Source organism: Apteryx rowi, unplaced genomic scaffold (assembly GCF_003343035.1).
Source record: "Apteryx rowi isolate R43461 unplaced genomic scaffold, aptRow1 scaffold_14, whole genome shotgun sequence".
Taxonomy (NCBI): domain Eukaryota; kingdom Metazoa; phylum Chordata; class Aves; order Apterygiformes; family Apterygidae; genus Apteryx; species Apteryx rowi.
This window is the reverse complement of record NW_020447641.1, coordinates 1,116,065-1,144,051: the sequence shown is the minus strand read 5'-3', so window position 1 is coordinate 1,144,051 and position 27,987 is coordinate 1,116,065. Positions and strand designations below refer to the sequence as shown.

Below are 27,987 nucleotides of genomic sequence, written 5' to 3'. Positions count from 1 at the left end.
AGTCTCTCAAAGAGCTAAACAGGTTCAGGTGTTCCTTAGGTCCAAAAGATGGATATATCCTCCTCTTCTTTTGTTTCAGTTCTCTGCTATTAAATTTTTATATAAAATAACTTAAAACTTTAATGAACATAGTTTTTCTACTGTAGCCAAGGTGTCATAGTGATGAATCTTCCTCAAAGATTGTAGCACCTATTAAGAGAATCTGTAATCATTGATCAGCCTCCTTGTAAAGGAGGCACATTTCAGAAGTCAGACTACTCTATAACTCTTAAAACTAATACTTCTCCTTGTCCTTTCATTCTTTATAGTTTGGAAGTGTCATGATTTTATGAGATCTGGCTATTGTTTTCTGCAGTACATAGAAACCTTTTCTGGTTTTGACCTTGACATTTTCACTATCTGATCCCATGATATTTTCCAAACTGATATCTAGATGAAGAGAAGCAAGAGGCAGTTTATTTTCATAATCCTCTAAGCCTTATAAAAGAAAGCGCACAATCCAGAAAACAATGTTGTCACCAGCAGTGCCCTAACAGGCCTAAACTTAGAACTGAAATTACAAATCACTGACTCAATTCTTTCTAAATCTGTGCTATAGAAATACCATTTAGTCAATTAGTTAAAATAAATAAGTAAATAAATAAGTTGTCCAAAAAATGACCTGTTCATGGAAGTGGGTGTTTTTTGGTAGTTTTGGGGGCTGTGTCTTTAAGGGAAAGATTGAAGTTAAGTTTTTTTTGTTGTTTTTTTAGAAGCAATCATTCTAACTTTTAATTACAGTAATAGGTGTTGGGGTTTTTTTGTTTGTTTGTTTTTTGTTTTGGGGGGAGTATTCAGCTTCCTTTCAGTTGGACAGAGTACTGTAGTACTTTAGTGCTCCTCTGAATACTCTTGCTGTAATTCTTGAGAAAGCTATGCTACTTTCTCTGCCCTGTAGGGCCTCTTATGTACAAATCTCTCCTCCTGCTTTTTTGTCCCCTGTCTCCCCCCCCCCCAAAGAACGACCTAAAAACCCTGCTTGCAAGAATATAGGGGGGAAAAAAAAATATATATATATATATATTTAGCATTCTTTTATATATATATTTATTTTGCATTCTTTTTGATATATATTTATTTATTTTGCATTTTATTTATTTATTTATTTATTTAGCATTCTTATTAATGATTTGAACCACTGGTTATTTGGTTAAGAATATGGAAGTAAGAAAAATGCCAGCATGTTGGCCTGTTGTCTGTAGGATGAAATTCATTGCTAAAAATAAGAGTCCTGATCCCTGGGTGACTTTTATACAGCTTTGGTATCAGTACCTCTCTTCAACTAGACTGCATAGATAAAAGGAAATTGGGAGTACTTTGTATTGACATCTATTGCAGGTCAAGTTACTATCCAAGTACGTTGTGTGTCTTTTGAAAGAACTGCCTTAAAAGAGAATTGGTCTTCTGGATAATTGAGGATGACTTCCTTTTGAGTTCTGGTACCAATTACTTCTGTACCCTTGCATCTGCTGTTTTATTCTGGATACCATTTGGTTACTGCTCTCATCCTCATGGAGTTTCATTTAGTTAAGCATGTATATTTAAACATACAAAAGTAGGTTTTACAAAAGTAGTTAATGAACAATATGGAAGAACATCGTCCTATAAACGTTTGAAGGGAAAATCCCATCTACTACATCTGAACGTGTTGCAAAGGATGACAGCTTGTAAGGTTCCAGTTCAGAAAATATCAGAGCCTTTTGAAAAGTTCTGTGACTTTAGATGTTTAAGTTTGAGCCTTGTAGCATAGCTGACATTGCAGTGTTGAAGTGGTATTGTCAAAGGCATGGTTCATAAGTGCTGTTTAGCTTTTCTGAAGATATCGTCAAAGTTCATTCTTGTTTTCTACCCCAATCTGGCTTGGTTCAGGTCTCTTGGGAGAGCATAACCCACTGTTCAGAACTGTGAATTTGTTTTTTTATGTTGGTATGCAGCAGATAAGGACTTGATGGAAAGACAGTTTAGGTAAATAAAGGTTGTTTATAGCGTTATGCACAGTCTAAGTGATTCTACAAAAGTATAGCTAAAAATATCTTTTTTCATCTTCCAGTGCTTTGTCTGATAAATGCACAACTGTGCACTTGTTGCTTATTCTTCAGCTTTTGAACCTTGGGGAAAAAAGTCCTATTTTCTTAAGAACTAGGAATGATGATTCCTCTATGATGAGTTAATTTTGTGTTCAATTTTGATTTTTTTTTTTTTGAGGCTGTTTTCCTTTCAGATGTAGGAATGCTTGATAGAAGTCCCAGAATAGTTAAATATATGAAGGTGCTCGTGTAATGAACTGTGGTGCTGAAATATACAAAACCAAAATTTTTAATGGATGTAGATGAAGAGTGGAAGACGCTGCCAAATTTTCTATTTCAATCCCTTTTCTTTGACGATTTTCAATTTTTTGTTATAACTGCCACCTCTTTTATTCACTGTTGTGCATAAAGTTCCATCAGTACCAACATTTCAGAATTTGTTTTTGCTACTGAGCTCACCAAACTCCTGGAGTTTTAAACAATGCTGTTAATCTCAATCTTGTTTTTACTTCTTCATCAGTGAATGTTGGCAATGACTTTGGTAGATAATTTGTTGTATGAACAGAATACTTTAGCACTCTAGTGTAGAAACTAATTATGGTAGCTCAAGTGCTGTGTTTAACTTGGGGAATAAACTTAGATGTGTTTTGATAACTAATAACCAATTTTAGTTAATGTATTAACATTAGCGATGCTTAAATATAGGTAACTTGTGAAGTTTACATATTGGTAGTTGGAAAGCTTTGGAGAAGTACAGGACACATGACTAAAATAAGGAAACTTTAAAAAAAAAGAAAAGAAAAAATAACTTCAGTACGAGAGAAATAAAATGTGGAATTTAATAGTAATAATTTAGTTAATTTCTCTCTGCTTCACTATGCCATAACTCAATTTTGTTCTACTTTAATTATATTACACTCTAGCCATAGTATTTTTACATATTTTAAGGACTAAACTGAAGTACGTTAGTTTGACTGTCCTGTGTAACATTCAACAGATACTATAACGTATTACAAGTATATTAGCATAGTTACTTGTTAGAAAATTTTTGTGTTTTAAAACAGAGTTGCAGCCTGTGAGTAAATATGCCAAGTTCATATCCTTAGTTAAAAAACGTAGTTAATCTTTTAACTGCTTGACCACATTTACTTATTCAAGCTCAAATTTCTGATAGCCAGTATCCCTCAGAGTGTGAGATAGTTTTATTATTTATTGGTCAGGAATTCCCCTTTGCAAATGGCATGTGTTCTGAGTAGCAGTCCACCTATTGCTATTGATTAGTGCTTTAGTTCAAATGGTAAGACTTCCACAATGTAGTAGTAGTCTAGAGAGACAAGGAGAATGGGTTATGAAAGTGCTTTGAGGCACGCAGTCTTACAGTATGTACAAAAAACCCAAGCAAAATTAACATTCAACATGTAACCTTTAACTATAGGGTTAAAAAAAATGCAAACTTCCAAGATCTTAGCTTGCCATACTTTATAGTTTTTTCCTTATTTCTCAAGTGTAGTTTTTTTTTTTTCTCAAGCATTTAAAAATCCAAACTTTATCTTTAGCCTGAACTTTTGAAGATGTCTGTATTAAAGACAGAGAGGTTCTGTTTTTCTCGTTTTGGGAACTTGTTGGCATTTGGGGATAAGTATGTCATTGGATCAGACCAAAGGTCTTCTCTTTCTATATTCTATCTGTGACATGAGGCCGGGAGTATATTTTTAAAGAAAGACCCTGGGAAACAAAGCCATGATGGAGTTGGTCTTTGTGACTCACCTTCCCAGTTTGTGGTAGTCTGTAGTTTCTGAGATTTCTGAAGTTGGTTGTTTCATGCAGTTTACTGTGTTCAGTAACCACTGCTATGTTTAATCTTTCTGCCTGTTCATAGTCCACAGTTGTAAAGTAGATATTTCCTGAATTCCATTGTCTTTTTCTTGATCAGAAATGTTCTATGTGTGGATATATGTCCTATATTCTATTTGATAACATTAAATTTCATATACAGTTTCTACATTAGCAACAGCAGTGAATAAGACTGTTAATAAACTTCTTGTCTTTACTGCATGAGGCGATCATACTGGAGGATGAAATGAATGTTTTGGAAAGCACAAGTATTTAAATGTTTTTGTAGTTGGCTGTTGACATGTACTGAAGGCTATGATACAGACAAATCATCTCCTGCATAAACAGTGTTTATCAAGTTTTTTACTACCACAGGTGTACTGGGTTTTACAGTCAGTGCCCTGTGATGAGTTTTTAACCTTTTTTCCTCCTTTCCAAGAAATAAGAGGTGAAAGCAACTTTTTAGTGTATTCTCTGTGCAAAATCTTTTCCCGTAGCCAAATAATTATGTTTCTATATTGAGAGATTGCATGAAGAAGGAATTTTTGAGGCAACTTATGGTGTGAGGAAGGAATGTTTGCTGCAGTAACTATTAATTTGTAGAGTAAATATTCATTATTGTGAAGGAAAATTATGCATCTAAAATAAAAGCTTCATATATTTTCAAAATTATATTTTTCCAACTCTTGTGTTTGGCCTCAGAGCACTTTTGGTCATATTCATGCATATTGTGAACTTAAATTGTACACAGAGAAATAACAACTATTCCTGAAAAACCTGTTTTAAGGAGATGTCATCCTAAGGAGTTATCAGCAGGAAAGTTATTTGCTGTTTTCCACGAGTTATGCTGAACTTTGATGGTTCCCCCTTAACCACCCCCCCCCCAAAAAAAAACCAAAAAAAACCCCTGCCTGTGAGCATTGAGTCTTTATAGCTTGAGCAATTGAATGCCACAGACTTATGATGGTATAACTGGCATGTGCTGCCCTTTGTTCTGTTGCTCATATATGTAGCTTTTGGTTCCTGTGTTTCATAAAATAGGAGCTTCTAATTAAGAATGGCAGGGACCGAAGTTACAGAGATGATTGCCACTTACAGACTTTGTCAACTCTTAAGCATTTAATTTCAACAACTTGATTTATGCTAAATAAAAGGAACTGTGCAACAGGAATGCGGTGAGGACTTATGCGTCAAGTATGTTTAGATTATAGTGTCCCATTGGACATGAGAATAACACTTTTGAATGACACTTGTAGTGACAGGGTTTTGTGAAGAATTAGAAAACAAAATGGAAACTGTAATTTTTTTTTTTTTTCTTGGTGGGGAGCTAAAGAGAGCTTGCATCAGTGCAGTGGCTGTTAACAGATTCCCCCCACCCCCCATCCCCAAGAAAGTTTGAATTGAATATAATGAATACTCATGGTTCAGTCTCTGTTTAATCAAATGCTTTATGGAACCTTGGGGTTTCTCTTTACTATATGTTTAAGGCTGTAATTGATTAATAAGCAGATTAATATCAAGCAATGTATTTTAGTCATACTGGTCTCATTTATGATGATGGCTTTTCCACTGTAGAAATTACAGCATTATGCTCTGCAGAACATTTTTATTTTTGTCAGAAAGTGTTACTGGCAAGAGTCTGTTTCTGAAAAAAGACAATGTTATTCTCTTAGTATCTTGCTCTTGACTTACCTTTTAGCTTTGTGGCCACTGGTTATGCTGATAGACTTTGTTAGAGAATGATGCTGGTGCTTTAACAGTAGTTGAATTCCACTTTCAGTGGCTCTGAACAAGTCATCATATCATTAAACTCAACTTTACACATTTTAAGTTTAATGGTATGACATGTAATTAACAAAATCTGCAAACTTAATTACACATCATGTCATTAAACTTAAGTTTGCAGATTTTGTTAATTACATGTCATACCATTAGACTTAAACTTGCAGATCTGTTGTGTATGTGAATGAAAAGAGTTGTTCAAATTGGACATTTGAGCTGTTAGAAGTAGGAAAGAGAGGTTGAGGAAGGAAGTGTCCTATATTATTTTTGGATAAATATCTTTAGAAATGTCCTTCTGTCTCTTGCTGAGAAAAACTTTTAAGAGTTATTTCAACTAGCAAGTTTGTAGAGGTTCTGAAAAACAAAGCTCAGAGGTGTGAACTGCCACCTTTTTCACTGCGCTAGTTCAAAATCACTTTATTTTAAACGTCCAAGTCATTTAAAAATTTTGCTTTTTGAGAGATGAGTGGTATACAAATCTTTTGAGACTTCAGGAATATTTTACAAGTTATTTGAAGCAAAGAAAAAAATTGCATTAAAAGCGAATGACCAATTGCTGGTAAACATTGCTCGTAGGAACTTGGAAATACAATATTTTTCAAATTGTCAGCATTTCTTAATATAAAGGCTGAAAATATATCTGTTTTTTAATAAAACTACAAATATACACTTTTTAACTTTAAAGAGTCTAAATTATCATTTGACTTCTGACAGTGCTTACAGGGACTGAAGAAGGTATGGTTCATTTCATTTACCTCATTGATTTATTTGTCCTGAACTTCTCAACAGTTTTCTTGTCAGTGTTTCTGCTATGTACAGCAACAAGGCACATACTGCATACGAAGCAGTGAAGCTTCTTGGAAAATGACCAGTGAAACATTATGCAGGATTTTTTTGAAAAGAGACCTCAACCATTTTTAGACCTTCGTGTTCTTATTTGTGCAATATTCAAAGGCATGTAGAGGTGATAAATAACCTGCACATTGCCACAGTCTGCTATTTATACTAGTGAAGTTTTTTTGTTTGTTTGKTTTTTTGAGAAGAGATTGCAGTACAAAAAGTACATTTGAATGAGTCTATTTTATCTAAGGCAGGAAATCAAAATCAATGTTATCTTTATTAATAACTGAACAATGTTGTTTGAATTTCTTCCTCTTTCTTAAAGGCTGATGTATAACACTTTGGGGTAAATCTTGCTTTAAAGAGAGACTGGCTTCATTTTATGAATTTTGCCAGTTCAGTTTTCATCATACAAAGTATACTTCTGCCAATAAATAATAATTAGCCTTGTCATGGTTACTTGTCTTACTGCCGAAAACTTACTTGGCATTTACATAGCACTAGGAATGCTTTTCACCTGTTGCCCTCAAATATCCCCCATTTTTCTGATTATTCTTGGATGCTTTAGTGCATAATTCTGTATCTTTGCATACATTATTATATTTGGAAATCTACTTTTTAGCTTAAACGTTTTACTGAGGATAACATGAGTTACTACTTATCAGTATATCTCTTTCTTACAATAACTATTAAGTGTAGATAGTTTTAAAAATAAAGGTGTTGTGAAAGAGTTGTATACACAAACTGCTTTAAAGATCTGAACTGTTCTTAAAAAAAATGATATTATGCAGTACAATATTTCTTTAAGCTTACACTTCAGCAGAAATTGGAAAACTTCTTAAAAGGGGAACATTAGCTAGGAATGCATGTAGATTAGAGAAGCAATTTATTCAGATAATGCAGAAATGATTAAAGGAACTAGAGATGCATTTCTTAACCAGTCACACACACAGTTTTGTTATATACTGGCCCGCAGTCCTTTTACTAGTAACTTTAGGATTCCCTAAAGCCTAACTCAAATCCAAGCTTTAGTTAAAAATTTCTTGGACTTTATTCTATGGAAAAGTTAATATGTCAAAGTCATTCTGTGTGAAAACCACGCAAAAGACAAACAGATCTTGGAGTACCATTTATGCACTTATCTGAGCTTTTGACAGTTTTAAAATATTGTTTTTTGGTGATTAATAAAAACATTTTATCACTTTCAGAATATCTTCTAGTTTAATAACTTTCTTTTCTCATTTCTCATTATTAATCTGTCTTGCATTGATTTTTGGAACTTTTAATGAATTCAGATTACTTAGCTTGAGTATAAATGGCATGGGAAATATAATTTCAGCATCACTGTAATTCTCTTACTATTTGCAGGGTTTTTTTAGAATGTTGTTTGTGTTTGTAATACATTATGTTAAGCCCGTCACTCTTTACAACTTTTCTTCAGGTTTCCTGTAGAGAAGTACTTTGGGATCTACCAAGGAAAGATTATTGTGTAAAGAGCTTCGGTTGAGAAATAAATAGGCTTTTTCATAAACTTTGCTTATCACTTTCCATTATCTTATGTAGTTCTGAATAGCTGAAATCTGGCTACGTAAAAGCACGTTCTCCCCACCTTCTATAAATGGCACAAGTTAGAGCCTTGTGCAAGCTAAAGTTGTACTTCAGATCCTGGTATGTGTATTTTATGAAATTTTGCTCTTTGTTCTGTCAAAGTTTATTCTTCTGGGGAGAAAATAGAATTAGAATGTAGAATTACTCTCATAAGTGGATGAATATTACCTAGAACATGTTTGAAAGTGTTCTTTGCACATATCCAAAAGGCTTTCCTATGTCTAGTAGACGGTAATCTTTGGATATTGAATAGGAGTAGTAGCTTTCTGATATTTAATTTTTGATGAAATAGGAGGAGATCTTTCCAGAGCCTGACCAAAGTATTCATCTAGAATTTAGTTTTTTCCTTCTTGTTCCTCATCCTGTGCATTGGGAGAAGAGAAGACTTCAGAAATCTGGAAGTGAATGTTCTGTTTTATAAAACTCAGTGCATCTGAAACTAAGCAATAGTCAGGATGTTTGGGAGCAGAGCAAAGAAAGATACATACTATTGCATAGACTTGTCCTCTTTGAGCATTGTCATTTGGACACTGCTGGCTGAATATTGACCAGTTCAGATGTCACTGGGCTTTTGTTGTTTGTTTGTTAGAATAAATTGGAGAAGACTTTAGAAAATGTTCTGCAGTAAAAGAATTTTTAAAAGCTTAGTCTAGAGTATTACTTCAAAAAGTTACTAATTTTGAAAAACTAAGGCATACTGATTTTCAGAGAGAATATCTTGGGTTTTTTTTAGATTTAGATAAAGCTAGATTTTAATTTGAGAGAAGTGTAATAAAATAGCTGAAGTAGAAGACAAACATTCAAACTAGAGTGGAGAGAATTAGCTATTAGAAAAAGATACAAGGGAAGTGATGGAAACAGTTCTTGATGTATTGATTTTAACTTTTTCCAGCCTTCCTGTAAAACATGCTCCTAGAGTATGACTCTATTACTGGAAAAAGTGAAAAGTATATTCTTAGCTTTGGTCAGAGAACCAGACTTTGCCAGTTTTGCTAATTGCATTGAAAAGTTAGATGAATGTGTGTTACCTGATGTGTCTGTAAAGCTGGAGGGTGGTTGTTCTTGACTTCTTAAAATCAAGTCCATTTTATTCGGTGTTTTCAATCTTGAGTGAGTTGGCTTGGATTAGGCAGAGTGAGTTAATAAATTACATTCTTCATGTATGATTTAGGCATACCCTTAGCAAAACTTACTGTGGTCAATTCAGTCATAAATGAGTGAAATATTTTAATGCAGAAAATCAGATTAGGTCTAAAGGAACTTCAACTCTGGTTTATATTCTGTAGTTACAGCTGAGTGATAATTGCGGATTTCTCTATTCTAGTCCCTCTGGAAAATCACAATCACAAGCTTTCTTACAAGACAAGGTGTTTGGAGGATTTAAAATAAATGTTTTCTATTGCTTTTTTTTTTTTCTTCTTCATTGCTTCTATTTTTTAGCAAGTACAAATAAAATTAAGTAGTCTTGTATTCATTTTTTGGGGGGAAGGGGGGTCATCTGCTTGTTTCAAACCCTTCACATCTTTGGGATCAGCTCTCACCCCATGAATTTGAACCCTAATAATTATGTATTTTTCTCTACTAGTTGCAGTTGTTCTTTGAAACATAGGAAGATATTAAAAAGCTCCTCTAACATAATATGAGAAGCTGAAGAGCTCACATGCTGATTTGCATGTTTTATGGCCAGAAATAAACAAAAGGAAGTTTTAACACTTGCTGCTCTCATACCTAAATGTTTTCCAATTTCCAGTATTGGTTAATGTATTAATACGTGTATAGTTTACTGACAGTGTTTGACAGTGTTCTTCAGCTCTTTACCCTTCCTGATGTTTCCTCCACTAATGTAGTTACAGGCAGCAGTTGTGTTGCCTTTTAACTTCTGTTCCACCAAACTAAAGTTAATTTTTTTTCTAGACTCTACTTCAGAGAAACTCTTTCCATCCAGCTGGCTAGCTCTTTACTGCTTGGGTTCCTTTTTTCTTGAAATTTTCAGGAATTCTGTACAGTATTCCAAATAAGGTCTTTCTAGTGCTTTGTACAGTGATGCTAATACTTCCCTGTTGCTGCTAGCATCATTTTGTCTCGCTCTTTTCCTCCCTTTTGGCTGCATTGTGGTTTATCTATTGGCCTTTCCTTTTACGTGGATGAGCCCCCAGTTCCTCATACCCTTTTTTTGTACTTAGGCCTTAAAGTATGAGGTAGTGGATTTGTGCTGCTACATGCCATCTGATTTTTGTGATGCCAGTCCTCTAGCTCCTCCATTTTCTCCAATAAGATAGTATGATATTTTTTAGCATTAATGATTGTTCCTACGTTTGTATTATTAAGATTGCATTGATACTTTTTGTGTCTGGGTCCTTAGTGAAAACATAGTCCTTAAATTTTCCTTTAGGAGCTCTGCTAGTAACTTTATTCCAACTTCCATCATTCCTCTTTCAAAAAAAAAATCTGGTTTACTCTGTTGTTGTTGTTTAAACATACTTTACAGTTCTTGTGTTAGCCCTTCTTACATAACATTATATGAGATACTCCACTGAAAGAGAGATGGAAATGATTTACTGTGTTTTATCTTGTCTAGAAAAGAAGCTAGTGCAGAAGGCTCTTGGGTTAGTCTTGAACAGTTCGTCCTTCATGAAACTATATAACATTTTAGATCATGTTCCTCCATTGGTCTCTTCAGAATTTGTTCTAAAACAATTCTTGAATTTTATTTAGATCAGACTAAGAGGTGGCTAATTTAAAAATTATTTCATATTTATAATTGAAAGTGTTTTCTTAACAAAAAACCCCCATCTAAATCAGTAAACTCTTCAAATACAGTCTGCATATGTCTTTCAGCCAATGGTAATGACAACAAGAAATTCAAAGGTGATGATAAAATGGATGGGGCTCCTTCTCGTGTCCTTCATATCAGGAAACTGCCTGGGGAAGTGACAGAAACGGAAGTTATTGCTTTAGGTTTACCTTTTGGCAAGGTAACCAACATCCTGATGCTGAAAGGAAAAAATCAGGTAATTTGTTGCTTTCCTTTTTTTAAAATGGTTACTATCTAATTTCAGAATACACTGTTACAGTGCTTTTGCAATGAATCGTATGATGATAAGTACTTTAAAAAAAAGAAAAGAAAAAAAAACCTTTGTTCCTTTTGCTTTAAACTTTTTATTATCTTATTCTGTTTTTAGTAAATTTTGTTAGGGAATAGTGGAGGGTTAACAACTACATAAGACAAAAAGTGACTTGTAAGGTAAATATTTAGACCTGCATCTTCACAGATGAATTATGGAGACAAAGCATTTTAGAAGACATCATTCTCCACATGCCAAGTTTATTTGCTAAAGATTGATATTTGGCTAAGTTTGTTATCAAACCTCTTTATAAGTGTTTTTTATATGTTTCTAATACAAAAATTAACCAATGTGTAAATGCTAAAAATTACTTGTTCGATTTTTATTTCATAGGCTTTTCTGGAACTGGCAACGGAAGAAGCAGCTATCACTATGGTTAATTACTATTCTGCTGTGACACCTCATCTTCGTAACCAACCTATCTATATCCAATATTCTAATCATAAAGAACTAAAGACCGATAATACACTAAACCAGGTATATTCACTGTTATATAGTATTACAAATGTGGGCAGTAGGAAATGAAACATAGCATGTGTTCCTGGGTAACGTAGTATGCTTGAATTGTCTGGTTTGTCCACATCAGACGTTACTGTAGTTTTATCTATGGTCATTCAATTTTGTGATATTGAAAGAAACTTGCTTTCTGTGTGATCTTTCCATTATGATGAATTTTCCTAATGTATTTTCTTAACATAAAAATTCTGAGGAGTTTTTAATTTCTGTTTTTTTATAAAATAAATTTTAATCTTGATTTAGAAACTACAGGATGAAAAATAACTTTTTATTTCTGACACCTGAGATTCTAATATGAATTTGAATTTCCCTAGTGCTAATGGCTAATGCCAATGCCTACATTTCCGTGCTTTGAATGATTATGGTAACCTCAGCTCATGTGATTTGCTGTTCCTGAAGGATACGTTAATGATCACTGTAGAGACAAATGTATTTAATTAGTTTGTTCTTGCCTCTGCAGAAGCTATTTCAAAATAAAGATAAATTAGGGTGTGTGTGTGTGTGTATACGTTTATTTCAGTAGAACAGGAACATTTGCAAAAATAATGCCTTTGCAAAAAAGATTTTCCTAATGTGGTAGCTGTTTTGTATGAAGTGGGGGCAGGGGGAAGGGGAAAGAGGCATCAACTCACCATGAGTCAGATGTTTGTTTTAAGATGAATTTCTTGCTTTTTCTTTTTGATGTTGCAAAATACAGTGTATGTACCGAGTTAGTTTTTGTTGTTGTTGTCCTATCTGAGATAAGGTATGTAAATGGTAAATTTATAGTTATTATCTTTAAAAACAATTTCAGGGTAATCTCCTGTTGAAAGAAATCTTGGTCCAGATGAAGTAGAATGTTGACTTTTTTTTTCCTTTAGTCTTTCTAAGCATTCCAGTTCCTTACACTCTTCTAATAGTCTTATGTCTGCAAAAGGTACTCTTCAAAAATGATGACATTTTTTCAAAAAATGTCATCGTTCTAAAGAAAAACAGATGCTTTAATTGACTTTTGAAAAAAGAGCAAGGAGAATGAATTCCTTCAGTACAGCTATATTTAGTGGATGGAAGTACTGCCTTAAGAAGTAAAAATTCCTTGTCTTATATTGTCCTCTGGCTTCTATGGTGATACAGGTTTTTACTTCACAGAGCCATCTTTTCCACACATGGGATGTGCTGGCTTTTCAGCAACTTCTGTGCTACTGTAAGCATTGATACCCGGTTTTAGCAGTCATATCCCTAGTCTTTCCAGTCTCTGTATTTCTTTAAATTAGGATTAAAGAATGTGAGTAGGTACTTGGCAGTAGTTGTTCTGTAACTAATATCTCAGGAGGCATTCCATAAAACAAAAGACAGTTGGGTATTCTTGTTTCTGTAGGGAACAATTAAGGTGGTGCAGGTAATGCTTTCAATCTGCTTTTTTGACATATTCAGAACTACAGCTTTTAATCTGTACTTGAAAGCTTTTTCTTCCAGCCCTCTTCACTTTAAAATTGTCCTTTCCTGCTTGTTCATCAAAGAAGATACGAAGAAGTGAGGACGTTAGTACACGGGACTAGAAAGATAGGATTAACGATTGGAGAAAAGTACAAGTGTTTTAGCTTATACGGAGGACAGAAAAACCTCTGTTTAACCAATGAGCACTTTAAATATCCAAGCTTTTTAGAAAATGAAAGTAAGAAAAGATCCATTAAGCTATAGTACTCTGAATTTCTGAATAAAATTAACTTGTGAGAGTGTTACTTTTTCTAATTATTTTTAATCATGTAATTAGAATGATTTGGGTCTGGATAAACACGTCTAAAATGGGCCATTTAAGTTTTCATGTCACCTTTATAGTTCTGTGAAAATCCTTTTCCTGTGAGACATGAAAACCCAAGAAAAAAAAAGAACATTTAAGCTCAGATTTAAAACAAAGATCTCTTACCTTGTGTTGTGCAGTAGTATCTGGACTCGGTTAGATGATTTGAGAATAGAATGACCTCCATAACTGTAATTGTCTTTAATCATCAACCTGTCAAAAATGCATGGTTTTAGTCTTTCTGCATAGGTATTACAACATTTATAAAAAAATAAAAAAAAGTAATACTTCCTGAATGATGTAACTGATCTTCTTCAATTTATTTCAATTTTGAAAAAATACATATTTAAGTGTCTTCAAGAGCAAGATATTTATATACAAATATTGAATGGTAGTTTGAACTTTTTTTTTTTCCAAAACATCCACTTTGTAGTAATTTTTATCGCTTTTACCCTTATCTGCAAATGCTTATTTCTGCACGTACCTTCACTCAGTCATGAGTTTGATTTAACTTTGTTGGAATACAATATGAGATATAAGTATACATAAATAGTGCCAAGAAGGGTCATTTATTATGACTTCAAGTTCTGGATTTTTTAGGTTGTACAGTATAAATTTCTCCAATCACTTTAAGGCATGAGTTTTAACAGGTATGTGCTGCTTTTGTGCTTACAGAAGGAGTAGGAAATAATTATGTGACTCAGCCAACTATCTGGCTAGCTTGAAAATTGTGTGTTTTATACTTTAGGAAAAAGGAAGCTGTTATTATCAAAAGGTGCTTTTGCAGAGTTGTTATAATTAATGTTTAACATAGAGGCAAATTTTGTTTTCCCAACTAGTGTTCACCAGGTCTTTTTTTTCTTATTTTCCTTATTCGTTGATTCGTATCAGTATGAGGAGTATCATGTAAGTTGTAAGACATGAAATTGTATAGTAGCTCTAATACCTTTAAAATATGCAGTATGCGTTAATCTGGTGGTTATTTTCACCTGGCATGCTCACTTGTCTCCTTGTGTATTGTTTTACTTCGTAAGGCTGCTGTAACAAGTATCAAGTGGAAAGCCTTTTTGCTGTGTCCCTCCCACCAAAATCTGATCTTTCTAAAACTCTCTCAGTTTTGGCAGTAGCAGTAGTTATGTAGATGTGTGTTCTTGTGACATCATCATGTGGTTACCTTTGAATTTTTAAAACCCTGCTTGTGTGATTATTTTTTTTGTGTGTGTGTGTGTTTTTTGGTTTGTTTTTTTTTTTTTAACACATGAAGAGGATTTTGTTTTTCTTTTTGATAAAGGGAGGTGGATAACAGACACAAAGTTGTTCACTGATCTGTGGATACTACTTTCTGACCCTGGTCAGTCTTGTGTATTACTTCATTATGTTACAACTGAGAAATCAGGAGGTATTAGCTTAGCATTGTCCTTCCCCTTGGAGCCTTCTGCCTAATTAAAGTGGCAGTGAAATGCTAAAATGTAACTAATATGAACTCTGGAAAAACAGGATAAAAATTTTTGGTTTCAGTAGGGTTTTGCGGGGGAGGGAATCTGTAAAGATTCTTTTGAAGTCCACAAAATCCTCACTTCTTAACCTTACTGGTAGAACAATAAACTTSCTACTAGGAGGACTGATATTGGCACTATTTGAAGCCCCTTCTTACTGTCCCATGAGGATTAATTGACGTTTTCATTTTTATTCTCTCACAGTCGGACTGCATTACACTTCTGTTGTGTTATGTCTGTAGCTATGATTTTTTTTTAAATAAGTAGACTTTTTTATGTTTCTGAAGATAACTATATGAATATTTCTAACTAATTTCTAGCTATCATCTTGAAATTGCTTTAAAAAAAAAATTAAATATGCCTTTGTTTGTTTTCCTTCAGCGGGCCCAAGCTGTTCTTCAGGCAGTGACAGCAGTACAGACAACAAATGCTCCCATGAGCGGGACCACAGTTAGTGAGAGTGCAGTGACTCCAGCTCAGAGTCCAGTACTTAGAATAATTATTGACAACATGTACTATCCTGTAACCCTGGATGTTCTTCACCAGGTAAGCCAAATTTCTTTTTAACTTGAATTGTGATTGACCTTAACTTGTGTGTAAAACTTTATGATGTTTTTTGACAGATATTCTCTAAGTTTGGTGCTGTATTGAAGATAATCACATTCACAAAGAATAATCAGTTTCAAGCTTTACTACAGTATGGTGATCCAGTAAATGCACAGCAAGCAAAACTAGTAAGTATAACTCTTTTAAGACTGAGCCTATACTGTACTCTAAGCATTTGGTAAATGCTACTGTGATGAAGTGCTGACTATCATACTTTTTTCACAGCTTGTGTGAAAGCGTATATATATTATTTATTTTTTTAGAGATTAACAGAAACTGGTGATATTAAATAATATGGCAATTTTGCACTTAACTCAGTGTTTTTGTAGGTAGTATGTCTAAAGAATTGTATACATATGTAATTATTTAAAAAAAAMCTCTTAATAGACTTCTCAGAGATGAAATACTGTATAATAGTGCAGTAGTGAAGATGATAGAAGTAGAAATGTAGGACATGTAACCAATTCACTGTAAGCAGCAAACTTAACCCAGTTGGCTAATGATTGGTAGATACTTTCTAAGCATCAAAACAGATGTGATTTTTAGAGTGGGTATAGGCATGTGAAAGTACTTAGATTAGTATGATGAAAAAACAAGAAGTGCCAAGAAGGGAGAGCACAAACTTATTCATGTGACCAGCGTACAATGAAGTTGTGCATCAGTGCTGGATGAGAGGAGGATCTTGGTTTCAGTTTGTAGGAAACACCCCTATGCTGGGGAGGATAGGATAGGCAAAACTAGGTAACTGGTTTATTCACTGTAGCAAGAGAGAGCCTAAGGAACAATGATGTCTAGATGACATGCTGTTGCTCTTTGTCCAGATGTTTTAAATGGATTGAATGGAATATGTTTACCTCATGGCAGTGTGAAATATGTGCCTGTAAGAGTCTTCACGATGTGAACCAAAGGGGAAGGCTAGACTTTTTTCCAGAGATGCACAGGATCTATTTATATTTTTAAACTACTGCATGCAGTCTGGGTTTGTGCAAGGCTGATTAAAATTGATGTGCTGGTTAAGTGCTGCTTGGCAGGATAGAAGGTGGTTATCATGCATAGATGACAGACTAGCTGAGAACTTCAGGAAAAAGTGAAAAGCTCACACCTCAGATTAAGTTGGCAATGGATATTTATCAGAAGAAAGAAAAAGTAGGCTTAGTTTTCTGTTGTGTTTTTTTTTTTTTAAGGAATGATCATGTTGATGTAAAGATCTTCATTAAAAGGTTCAGGATGATAATTTTTATCCTCACCACCAAATGAAGCACTGAGTGTTGATTAAAAGTGTACAAGGTGGCTAAGAATCACAAAAATTAAGAGACATTTTCAAAAAGAAGAGAGTAAGTTTTCTTACTGCTGAGGAAAAATAACATTAGCCAAGGACAAGAAGATTTGCTACTTGGTTTATTCTGTAAGATGATCTTTGTGAAAAATAGTCTGAAAATGCTTGTAAATTTAGAGCGCCGCTTAAATTACGGATAGCCTTTTCACATAAATATAATGCTAAATACTGGGTGGTGTCTTAGAGTTGAGGGATGTGCAACTATGATGCTGTAATAAATGTGTGGATGGAATACACCTCTCCTGTTTTCAAATATATTTAAAATAGTGATATAGAAACTTGATTTTTAACCTACAATAGCTGCAAGAATTGCTGCCACTCATTTAGATTCCTGTTTGACATGCCTGAGGAACAGCTGGACCCATAGATATTTGTTTAAGAATGTTATAATTCACCCTTGGTTCATGTTTGGAAAGCTATTTTTCAGTAATAGATGTTAATGCTGCTTTAAAAGAAGAGCATTTTTGTTGCAAATTGTGACAACAAGTGATAAATATTTTTGACTTTATTTTTTGAGTCTTGCTTATGTTGTTGGAAGATTTAATGGAAAGATGGTGTCTGAAGTGGAAGGTAGTTATTGGAAAACTATCAGTATAATTCTAAAGAACTGACAAAATAAGAAAGGATGAGGTATATAGAAGTATGAAAGGAACTGAACAATCTCTTACTATAGTTGATTTCTGACAAACTTGTGGGATACTACGTTGGTCATAATTTGAAAAAAAGCATGTTTTGATTAGAGTTCATTAGATGGTAGCTTACGTGTGAACGACTAAACTTCATTGAATAACAGTGACTGCTGCATGTAAAATTGTTGTCAGAGTTATCTTGAAGCCTACCTAAGTGACAAATTAAACAGTCTTGTTTAAAGTTTCTCATTTTAATTAGTCCCTGCATTTAACAAAATGTTAAGAGTAGTACCAACTGCAGGTATTAAAGAATGCTGTATTTGATGGAAGGTTTGATTTCCACCTCTCCCCCCCCTCCCCCCCCCCCCTTACAGCCTTGAGCTAAATAGAGTAAAATAAGTACAGTTTTTAGGGTTAAGTTACTGTGGTAAAAACAAGAAGTGCCACCTAAACAAAAATACCTAAAGGGAGACAAAAGGGAAAGAAACAAAGTCAGACAATGAGGAAAAACACCCTCCAATTTAAACACATTTGAAATGCAATAGAAGCCCAAGGACACAGTGACTGTACTTAAGTTGCATGGCGTTCAAAATTAAAAGCATGGCGAAAGAATAAAGAAGTTTGCAATTTGTTTTCCGTCAGTTGTTACTATAGAAGATAATGGGGAAATTTAATTTTCCACTGGCACTCTTCACAGGAAATCAGAATGTGGCCTTAATAGAAATTGAAGACTTATTAAGGAAGTTAAAGAACAATTTGAAAAACTCAAGTGATGTAAGTACCAAGGAGAGATGCTATTCATTTGAAGGTTCTGAGAAAACAGTGACACTGACAAGAATGTACAATATGAAGCCTCTAGCACTATGGGACTACTTTTTCTATCTGAATGAGGAAGTAGTGAAAAAACTGCATTCCTGCTCCACTTGCTCTCTGAGAAACTCATTTCCTGTAAGAGTAGATTATGGCTACACTGATGCAGTTTCATCACCACCTTCAGATTGGATCATTATAGTTCATCGTATGTGCAACCAAAGATGAAGACTGCAAACTTCAGGTTCTGTACAATGCAGCAGCCTGGCCATGGGTTGGAAGAAGCACTGAGAATGTGCAACACTAGAGCACTTTAAACTATTGTGCTTCTTCCAAAAAAGCCGAAGATGGTGTCCTGGAGATCTTTGTACGCATAAAGAGATTTTCTAAGCAGCAAAAATAGCTCAGTTTCATAGTAAATGATCAATACCTTCAACAGAAGCAGCAGTCTTGAATATTTTAATACTACTCATGTGATATACCATAAAAAGATTGGAGTGCCAGCATTTCTGTCCGAACAGTTGGCTAATTTAAGGTGTCGTCTTTGTGTAAATGCATCAAAAGTATTCTGCCAAATCTTGGGTATTGACAAAGTTATTAATACCTTGTCTCTGGAGGGTAAACAGAGAATTGGAGCATGCGGCGCATGACAGTCATCTTGACCCAATATAGGTTAAAAATACCACAGATCTAACTGACAGTTTCTGTCATAGTTGATCATTTGGTCTTTACTTGGCCCCTAGGTTATTCAGACTACCTATGATTTGTTTCTACACAGAGATCCTGTTGAAGTCTGACTTCACATTCAAGAGAACTTCTTTCGTGATTTGAGTGACAGCATCAGGGTGGCTCTGCACTGGTAGTAGTCTGCCAAAGAACTTTGCTAGATTTCTTAGTAATAAAATCTGTAATATCAACCTCTGGTAGTCATTCCCAGCATGGAAAGCAAGGAGGAGTCCACATAAAGTATTCAACTTCAGAGCAATTATCCATGATTTAATGCACTAAAGGATTTTCAGGCGTTTTGAATCCTAAAGAGCAAAATTTGTTGAACAGAAATAGTAAGTAACATTCAGATAAACAGAAGAGTGCTGAATTGTGTCCATTATATCAGAAAGCCCAGCAAGTGCAGCAGCAGTGTTTGTGTTCTGGATTTTCCAGTTTTGTAGAGAAGAACATGATGGGCAACTGGTTCTTCAATCAAGGAATAACAATTTATCAATCTATTTTTGTTAATGGAATGGGTTTTACATACACTGTTTAGCCATAGATACTTCTCATATCCAAGACACTTGTCTCAAAAGAAGCAGGTTTCATTCAAATGCTTGTCTGTATGCTCATTCACACCACAAGTATTTACCAACACTGCAGATAGAGACCTTTATCAGAAGTATTCATAAGATGCACCTGGGCCACATCTCTACCAAGAGACACTGACTATATGACCTTCAGTTTCTTTGAGCTACTTACCTGAGCTTCAATACAATTTGCTACTGGTACTCCTTTTCTCATTTTTCTTCCTGTCCTCCCCCTGCCCCACCCTGCCCCTTGAGTGCTCTAGGTTATCATGTCATCTCCTTCTGAGAATCTTGTTCCTAGTTTCTCCTGCTTTGTGTATTTTGGGGGAAGGGAGCAGGGGCTTATTTTCTCTCTTCCTTATGAGTTACAGAAGGCAGATGGTTTTGTTGTTACCCCTCTGCGCCTTTTTTCTTTCCAGTCTAATTTGATCATTCTCTGTCAGACCTTGGCAAGTGTTCTCAAACTATCCTCATCCTGCAGTAGACCTATTTCCTGTCTTGGATCATCACTGTAGGTATGTATACGGCCCTGTCCTTTTAAAGCAGCGTACAACTATTTGCTGTGGCTTGAAGCCCTGTGTCTCCACAAATACCTGCTAGCTAAATTCCTGGGCTCTATTTCTGAACTGGGAAATAGACATCAAAACACCGAACCATATTCGGTTTCCAAGACTGCATTCACGTCCATCTTCTATATAATCTCTGAACTATTGAAACAATATGGGCAGTGGCGTGCCTCTTTCTGGTAGAGGGCTACCTTGACCATTTTCTCTAGGGGCACTTAATTCCACAGATGCATGATCTATACAGACCTTAGGAGAGGCTCATCAAAGTGTATTTCCAAGGATTATAGCACTTTTGTTCAGCAGGCTCTCCTTTCAAAAGGATTTGCAGGCATCTCTAGTCCTAAAAATAAAGAGCAGAGCAGTGAATTGTATCCATTATGCTGGAAAGCCCTTCATTCAGGCAAGGAAAGCTGGAGAGAAGAAATTATTCTAAGCATGTTCTCTTTCTCCGCCTCGGAGCCTAGTGAGATTTCTGACTCTTACTAGCGTGAAGCTGTCTCTGCATCAGTTGTTCAAGGATGTGTGGCACCATTTTGGAGCCTCAGAAGGGTACTTTTGCTGCTTGAGATCACTTCTCTCAACATTCACGACCACATTTGTGAATGAGAAATCCAAGTGCCATGACTCTGTGGTGACTAGATGGAAATTCTTATTGTCCTTCTGCAGACAGCCTTCTGCAGGGTTGATTGCTTAAGCAGTAGGAGGAAACACTAATTATTTGTCCCTTTCTTTCAACTGGAACAGTCTCTCTCTTGTTGTCTCACCTCTGAATCTGTGAGATCTTTTGTCAGTCAATAGCTTACATCTCTCTATCCTCCTGGTCGCTATGAGCAAAAAGGAAGGTGGTTTGACGTGGCTCTTTCAGAATTGGGCCTTGCTTTTTGTGCTTTTGACCTCCATTTCTTTGATATTTCCTGTATGGCCATTTTTACTGTCTGTTCTGGATCCTTGTGAGTTCCCTGCTTATTTGCTGCTATTTTTTGTGTTGTTAGGTTTTCTTGCTCATTCTTGCCTCTATGAAAGATGCTCCTTTAAGGTGTGAGCAAATAACAATATCTTTGTGGCTCTAGCTCTGTGACTTTTTTTAGGACCCTTTCTGAATATTTTGAATGCTTCTCTGGTAGTAGCTGACAAGTAGCTTTGTTCCAGCCAACTCTTCTATTTTGGAACTTGCACCAACATTGAGGTTTTGATTTTGTTTATTTCTGGCTTGCTCCCTTCCTTAGCCACCATGGCTAATGTGGAGCCATGCAGTGTAGTTAGTGTTTGGGAGACAAAGGAATTGAATGCACTTGGAAAATTGTTTTTCTTTATCTCTTCACATAAGTTACTGGGCTCTTTTAGATCATATTAGATTCAGATTCTTGACTGATGGCCTTTATGACTGATTTGCCCTCATCATCTTCTGATAACATCTAGCTGAAGCCAACCCTGATACTCTTATGTTCTTTGGGAGATCTTAGCATTTTTGCAGCAATTAATCACTGCCTTTAACAGACTTCTAGCTGCCATCTTTTTAGCCTTCCAAAAGAACTGATGGCTGTAGAGGATATTCTAAGGATGCTAGTATGTTTGCACTGTGGAGTTGAGCTCATGCACTCTTTCTGTCAGTTCAGGCATGTGCTGCTCTAGATTATGCATCAGCCTGAACTGAGAAAGGGATTTTTCTTTCTTCTTTTACCACTGTTTTCTGTTGGTCTTCTGTATGTTCTTACTATCTAGTTTGTTTGTGTGCTAGTTGTGTGCTCACATAATCGTAGTGTGGTTCTTCAGGGATTCAGCTGCTGACAAGCTCTTGGCAGGAGATAAACCTCTCATCAGATTTTTTTTTTTTTTTTTCCTCCTAGTGAAAGTCCAAGAAGAGGATACTTGGTAGCAAAAGGGGGGAAGAAAAAAAAAAAGAGGTGCTAGTGACTGATACTGAATTTCGGAAGATTTAGTGTCTTTACATACTCTCTTCTAAGTAAAACATGGTGACCTAAGTTTTGATACTTCTGTTGTTGAAGCTCCTAATTCATGGTTTTCCTGTCACAGGTGACAAAGAATGGTACACTCATTTTGTAGCAGGGTACTGTGATATTTCTCCCCCATTTGGCATGGGGAGGAGGGGGGTACTGTGTCACATGTGAATGTATGTATAGATAAGTGTTCAAGGAGAGGTTTCTTAGCAGTAACTAGAGTTCTTTGAGATGGTATCTGTATGTACATTCACTAATCCTACTACTTCTGTCTTCTCAGGTTTTTAAAGATGTCTGTTTGAGACAAGCTTAAGGGTTTTTTGCACTTCCTTTTGTTGCCATATAAGAAGGGGCTCATGACACACACATGCACAGTTGTGACTTTACATGGGAACAGTTAGTCTTGAAAAACTCCAGTTGCTAGTAATCTTTCTTGCATTGTTGGAGGTGTGTGGTGCTACTGGCAGAGGGGTGGGGGTGGGGGGGAGTTAACCTGCAGGGAGTCTTTCCCAAAGTATGACTTACGTGCTCATTTAGAGCCAGTGTGTCTCCATTCCAGTTCAGAAGCTTTTTTCAGACAGTCTGAATCCCAGCTACAGGGGATTTCTGTGCAGTACTCCTTAGTATGCACTCTGAGTCATTTTGAGTTTTTTCAGAAGGGTGGGACTTGAGCCTTTTTGTTTTTTCAAAGTGAAGTTTTAATTACTTAAGTGGATCTCTTTAAACAGCATCCAGTTTAAAAACTCTAAATGTGGGTAGTGTTTTGGTTTGCTACTACTTTTAAAATAAAGATTTCCATCAACTTAACAGCCTTCTGCCTACCATAAATTGGTGTGTCTATAGATTCCATATGGCAGTATAACATGAAAACATGAAATTTGATTGTATTTTAAAGACTTCGAGCTTTGTGTCATGTTCCTGTGACTTGGACAAAACTAGTGGGTACTTCCTTTTGGTCCATTTCATATCTAGAATTCTTTATGTAAATAGTTATTTTCTTGATGGCAATGACATCTTGCACAATGTGTGAGCTTTGGCAGGGTAAACTGGACCTACCTTTAAAGCATGTCATAGTGGATTTTAGAAGGTAAGAGAGATACTTTATGTACTTAAATATTCAAGTTCTTCTTAGGTGCCACCATTAGAGGAGTCTTGGATTGTGCTTTATCACTATGTATAAAAGAGGTAGCAAATTCTGTTTCTGTGATTCCCTCCCCCCGCCACCTGACAGATTGCCTTCTTAGCTTGTGTTCTGTGAATCAGGGCATTAGATTTTGCTTTGCATATATCGTGTAAAGCAGTGTTGCTTAAGTTGAGTTTCAAGCACAGGAATTTCTCTTTGGTTGCCAAGTATTTGTTGAGACAATGTCTAGATCATCTTTTCTTTTTTTAGTATTTCTTTTCCTCTTATTTTACTTTCCCAGTACTAGAGAGTTCTAACAGTACTGACTTACTTGGTTTTTGTACACTGACTGCTAATGGTATTAATTCTTTCAAGCAATTTCATGAGCTCTGGTGATGTCAGCTGTGATRATATATTTTGTAGGAAGGGGCAGCCTTGCTGGTCTTCATGTAGTAGGGGTGTCTCTGCAGGATGTTAAGTTTCCAGCTGCATCACTATATGAAAATAGCTATGTTGCTTCCATGCTCAGCAGGCTTGCTATGTTTGTGCGGTGCTTGGCTCAAAATAATAAGTTGTACCAGAAGTTGAACATGTTGGAAAGTACATTGCAGATGTAACCAAGCTAGCTCTGCAGGAGCTCTGGGTCCAGAAGTAGTAGTATTTTCAAGCCTGCCTGCCTGCCCCCCCCCCCCCCCCCCAGCCCCACACGTGTGTATATATAAGATAGTATTTTACTTAACAATGACTTGACTGATTGGATTTTGATTTTAACGTGAGCTGTATCTTCACTTCCTGACACTTCTTAAAAATGTAAAACAAGTTAATTAGAATTTTTTTTTTTAATCTCTCAGATGTTAGTGCTTTGAATGAAAGAAAAGTATGCCCAAAATGCAGATGAAATAAAATTCAGGTTATATTGGTTTGTTTGATATGGGACTAGTTTGCCAGTAGTGCTTTAGTTGTGAGATGACTTCTGTTCGGAAAATAGCAGTTACTGGGCTTGGTATTCGGGTTTTCTAACATGAGGAGAAATTTAAAACATCGATTCACCTTTATAATAAATACAGACAAGACATTTATAATTAGGCCTCTTTAGAGAGTGTTTTCATATACCCTTAGGAGTGCCATGTTCAGAGGCCTTATGAGTTCTGTTTTGAATAGGCATACATTCAGAAGTACTAACTGTGCAAATAGGAAATTTTTAAGAAGTGTAAGTAAAATTAGGTTAGCAGGTAATGCTACTTTTCTTTACATTTCTGCACTAATTACCTTTTAAAGGGAGAATAAAAACATGCAGGAACAGTGTGAATATTCTGCTTCAACAGAGAGCCTTCTAATATGTGGTATTTGAGTCTAGATTTTTTATATTCTCTGTGGTCATCCTTATGTCTGAGAGTGCTTGTGTGATTTTGACTTTCTGAGAAATTTACTTGGCATTTTATCTGCATTAAAGCTGTAATGTGGAATACAAGTTAATTAATTAAATTCAACAGACTAACTTTTACATTTGACTGCATTAAAATGTCTCTTGCCATCTTGGTGCATAAACAGTTTCAAGGTAAGAAGTAAAATATTAAGCTTCGTGGAATCACGTTAAGCTTAGGCTAATGCAGTTTTAATCTTCATTCATTTTAAATGAGACAGTAAAATGAATAAATACCTACATGCTGACCTTTGTTTAAAAATATATATATTGTATAACCAACCTGTATTGTGTATTGTTTAAATAAATTGTCTCCCTTTTCCAGGCCTTAGATGGTCAAAATATTTATAATGCTTGCTGTACCCTCCGGATTGATTTTTCCAAACTGGTGAATTTAAATGTTAAGTACAACAACGATAAAAGCAGGGATTACACTCGTCCTGATCTTCCATCTGGTGATGGACAGCCAGCACTGGACCCAGCTATTGCTGCAGCGTTTGCAAAGGAGACCTCACTTCTAGGTATGACTGACATTGACATTGTTCTTCTGTGTTCCAGAGTCACTTGATGAAAGTGTTTATTAATTTTTGTAATAATTAAACATCTTAAATTACAACAGTGTCCAAAGGTCCATTCAGGGTTCAGTCTATATTGAGTTCTGAACTGTAGTAACACAATTACACAATTGTCTGTAGAAGTCCTGCATAAATAGATGAGAGAGCGCATGACAAGAAGGCAGATGCACAGAGTATAAGGAAAAATTTAGTTAGGTCTGCTTCCCTCTCTCCCCCACGAGTCTGTCCTTCCCTCTTTCATACGTTCCTGTCAGTCAACTGCTACTGCCCACCTTGTCCACCCTACTAGCCCAGTTTGTAACAGAGGTTTGATTTTTCATATTGTGTTCTTGCTAACAACTTCACTAGGAACAGACTTAAGGTCCTTATTTGTAATACCAAATTATGAAAACACCATTTTGTTACCTTCAATGAGGAAAGATTGTTCTGTGCTTAAAAAAAAGTGCCACTGTGTGTTTTTTGTAAATAACAGAAAATATCTGTAGCTGCTGTGTATTTGTGTGCATTTTTTTCCCCCCTTTATTGTACGTTAGCACTCATAACTTCTAGTACCATGGTACATGAGTTCTAATATGCTGTCGGCTTTGGAGCTCATCAGAAGTAGTGACTGAAATGCCCTGAGCAGTATATAGATAAACTTATTTTCTGGCTATTAGTAAAGTAATTAATTCAGCATGTTCTGTATGCTTTGAGGGAAAAAAAATTAATGCTCTAGGTTTATGTAATGAATTGTGGTAAATTAAAATTTTACAGCTCCTTTTGTCAAGTTGTTCTTGTTTGGTCAAAATACCTTTCACTTAAATATTTAATAGTATTCACAGTTAATCTCATGGTTTTTGCAAGACCCAGTGCATTATGTTGTGATCATTGTTCTTCTCATTTAAAATCTTTTTTCTGTTTTTTTCTCCATTTTCCCCTTTTCCTTTTAAAGAAAACTTTTTGGGGACATAAATTTCATGCCTTGTTTTTTGTACAAGATGGGACGACTTGGGTTGAGTCAGAGTTATGTAGTAAAGAAAGGCTTCTGCTCCCTATTTGTTGAAGAAGTTAGAAGGTATGTAGTGAATGGAGTAAGTGAGCACAGGAAAAGGGGTGAATATGGTAGTTAAGGTAGCTGAATGCTGTGCTATACCTGCCCTTGTCAGAAATCAGATCATTTAAAGGAAACACTTTTTTTCTAGTTGCAAATTCTTTCCATGCTTGACTACAGATCCTCCAATCTGACTTGCAAAATGGTGCATCACTTGTAGCTACAGTGRAAGTTTTGGAGAGTAGTACTTGGGGAAAATATAAAATACCATAAGTATCCAAAGTCTCTGAAGATGGAGATATTTGTGGCTCCTGAAACTAGGTACCCAGGGTTTTTAGCTTGTAAATTACTTGGATGCTCTTGTAAGTTTTTTCCCTACAAAACTATGTAGGTTTCTTAACCTTTTGATTTTAATCAGATTTTTTTTTGTGTATTTTAAGGTTTTTGCTAGTAAAATTATGATTCTACCACTCATATTTGCTATTTAGGTATTTTAATTATCACTCTGAGGATGGACCTTTTCAAATGTACTAGTGTTTCCTAAGCAGTAGAACAATGAGACAGACATGACAGCAGTAACTTTCATTGCAGCTGTTAAGAATTTTTTGAGCATCAGTGAAGTCAGTCATGTCTTAGTGTGTTTGGTAAAGTGATGAGCAACAGCATTTAAACTGTTTTCTGTCTGTTGGTGATAGCCACCTTAATGATATATTTCTGTGTTTTTTGGTTTTGGGTGTTTTCAATTTTAGTACTCTTGTGAGGTATCAGATTTTCATTTCTTATTGTCCCCTGCTTTTTGTGCTGCCAAAAGATGACTTTTTTTTTTTTGGATAGTACAGCAGTTGTTGTTAAATGATGAGTTTAAATACATTGTTATGCTTCCACAATATAAGAAGTTCATAATTACAGTAGTATTTTGATGAGCTGTACAGATATGTCATGCTTAGTTTTTCCTCTGTAAAAACATTCGTTGTATTGGAAGGGACTTGAGGAAGCTGGATATGTTTGCTCTTCAGGTTCTTCTGCATGTTCAGGGAGAATACCATAAGTTGGACCTGTGGCATTCTTGTTAAAATTCTTGTTATAGCTGTTCTGACTGTATGTATACAATGAGATCACTAACAGAAAATGTAGTAAGGACTCCAGTGTAAGTTTTGGCTCTGTTAATAAGCTTATGCTACTGTATGCTGGAGGGTTGTACAATTCAGATGACATTTTTTGTTTTGCATTATTAACTATATACTGTAATTCATATGCCAGAAGTGAGGTTTAGGTTTAATGTAATAGCGCGAGTGGAGTTTTAGTGGCAAAATATGTTTAGTCTCGGTGTTTAGATCTACATGACTGCTAAACCAATACATCTCTCTGTTCGCTTTGGATGGAATTAACCCTGTTATTTGGTATTGTAACTTTATGATGTAATTATAGTAATGCTTACAATCTGAAGCTTTGTGAGCTGGCTCTTGTGCAGACATGCCTGTACACCAATGCACGCAGCTTGGGGAACAAACAGGAAGAACTAGAGATATGTGTGCGGTCGCAGGGCCATGATCTCATTGCCATTACAGAGACATGGTGGGATAGCTC

At 35.4% G+C, this 27,987-nt stretch overlaps 1 protein-coding gene across 8 annotated transcripts in view; it reads left to right on the top strand.

Annotated features, from left to right (window-relative positions):
• The window catches only part of PTBP2 (polypyrimidine tract binding protein 2), a 56,307-nt gene that overhangs the window by 16,840 nt on the left and 11,480 nt on the right, over positions 1-27,987 (top strand). For all 8 annotated transcript variants that reach the window (XM_026057567.1, XM_026057565.1, XM_026057566.1 and 5 more), the window contains 5 exons: positions 10,968-11,140; positions 11,588-11,731; positions 15,428-15,592; positions 15,670-15,780; positions 25,121-25,316. In XM_026057567.1, the coding sequence (XP_025913352.1) occupies positions 11,009-11,140; positions 11,588-11,731; positions 15,428-15,592; positions 15,670-15,780; positions 25,121-25,316 (748 nt within the window). In that variant the 5' untranslated portion in view covers positions 10,968-11,008. The remainder of the gene's footprint in view (positions 1-10,967; positions 11,141-11,587; positions 11,732-15,427; positions 15,593-15,669; positions 15,781-25,120; positions 25,317-27,987) is intronic.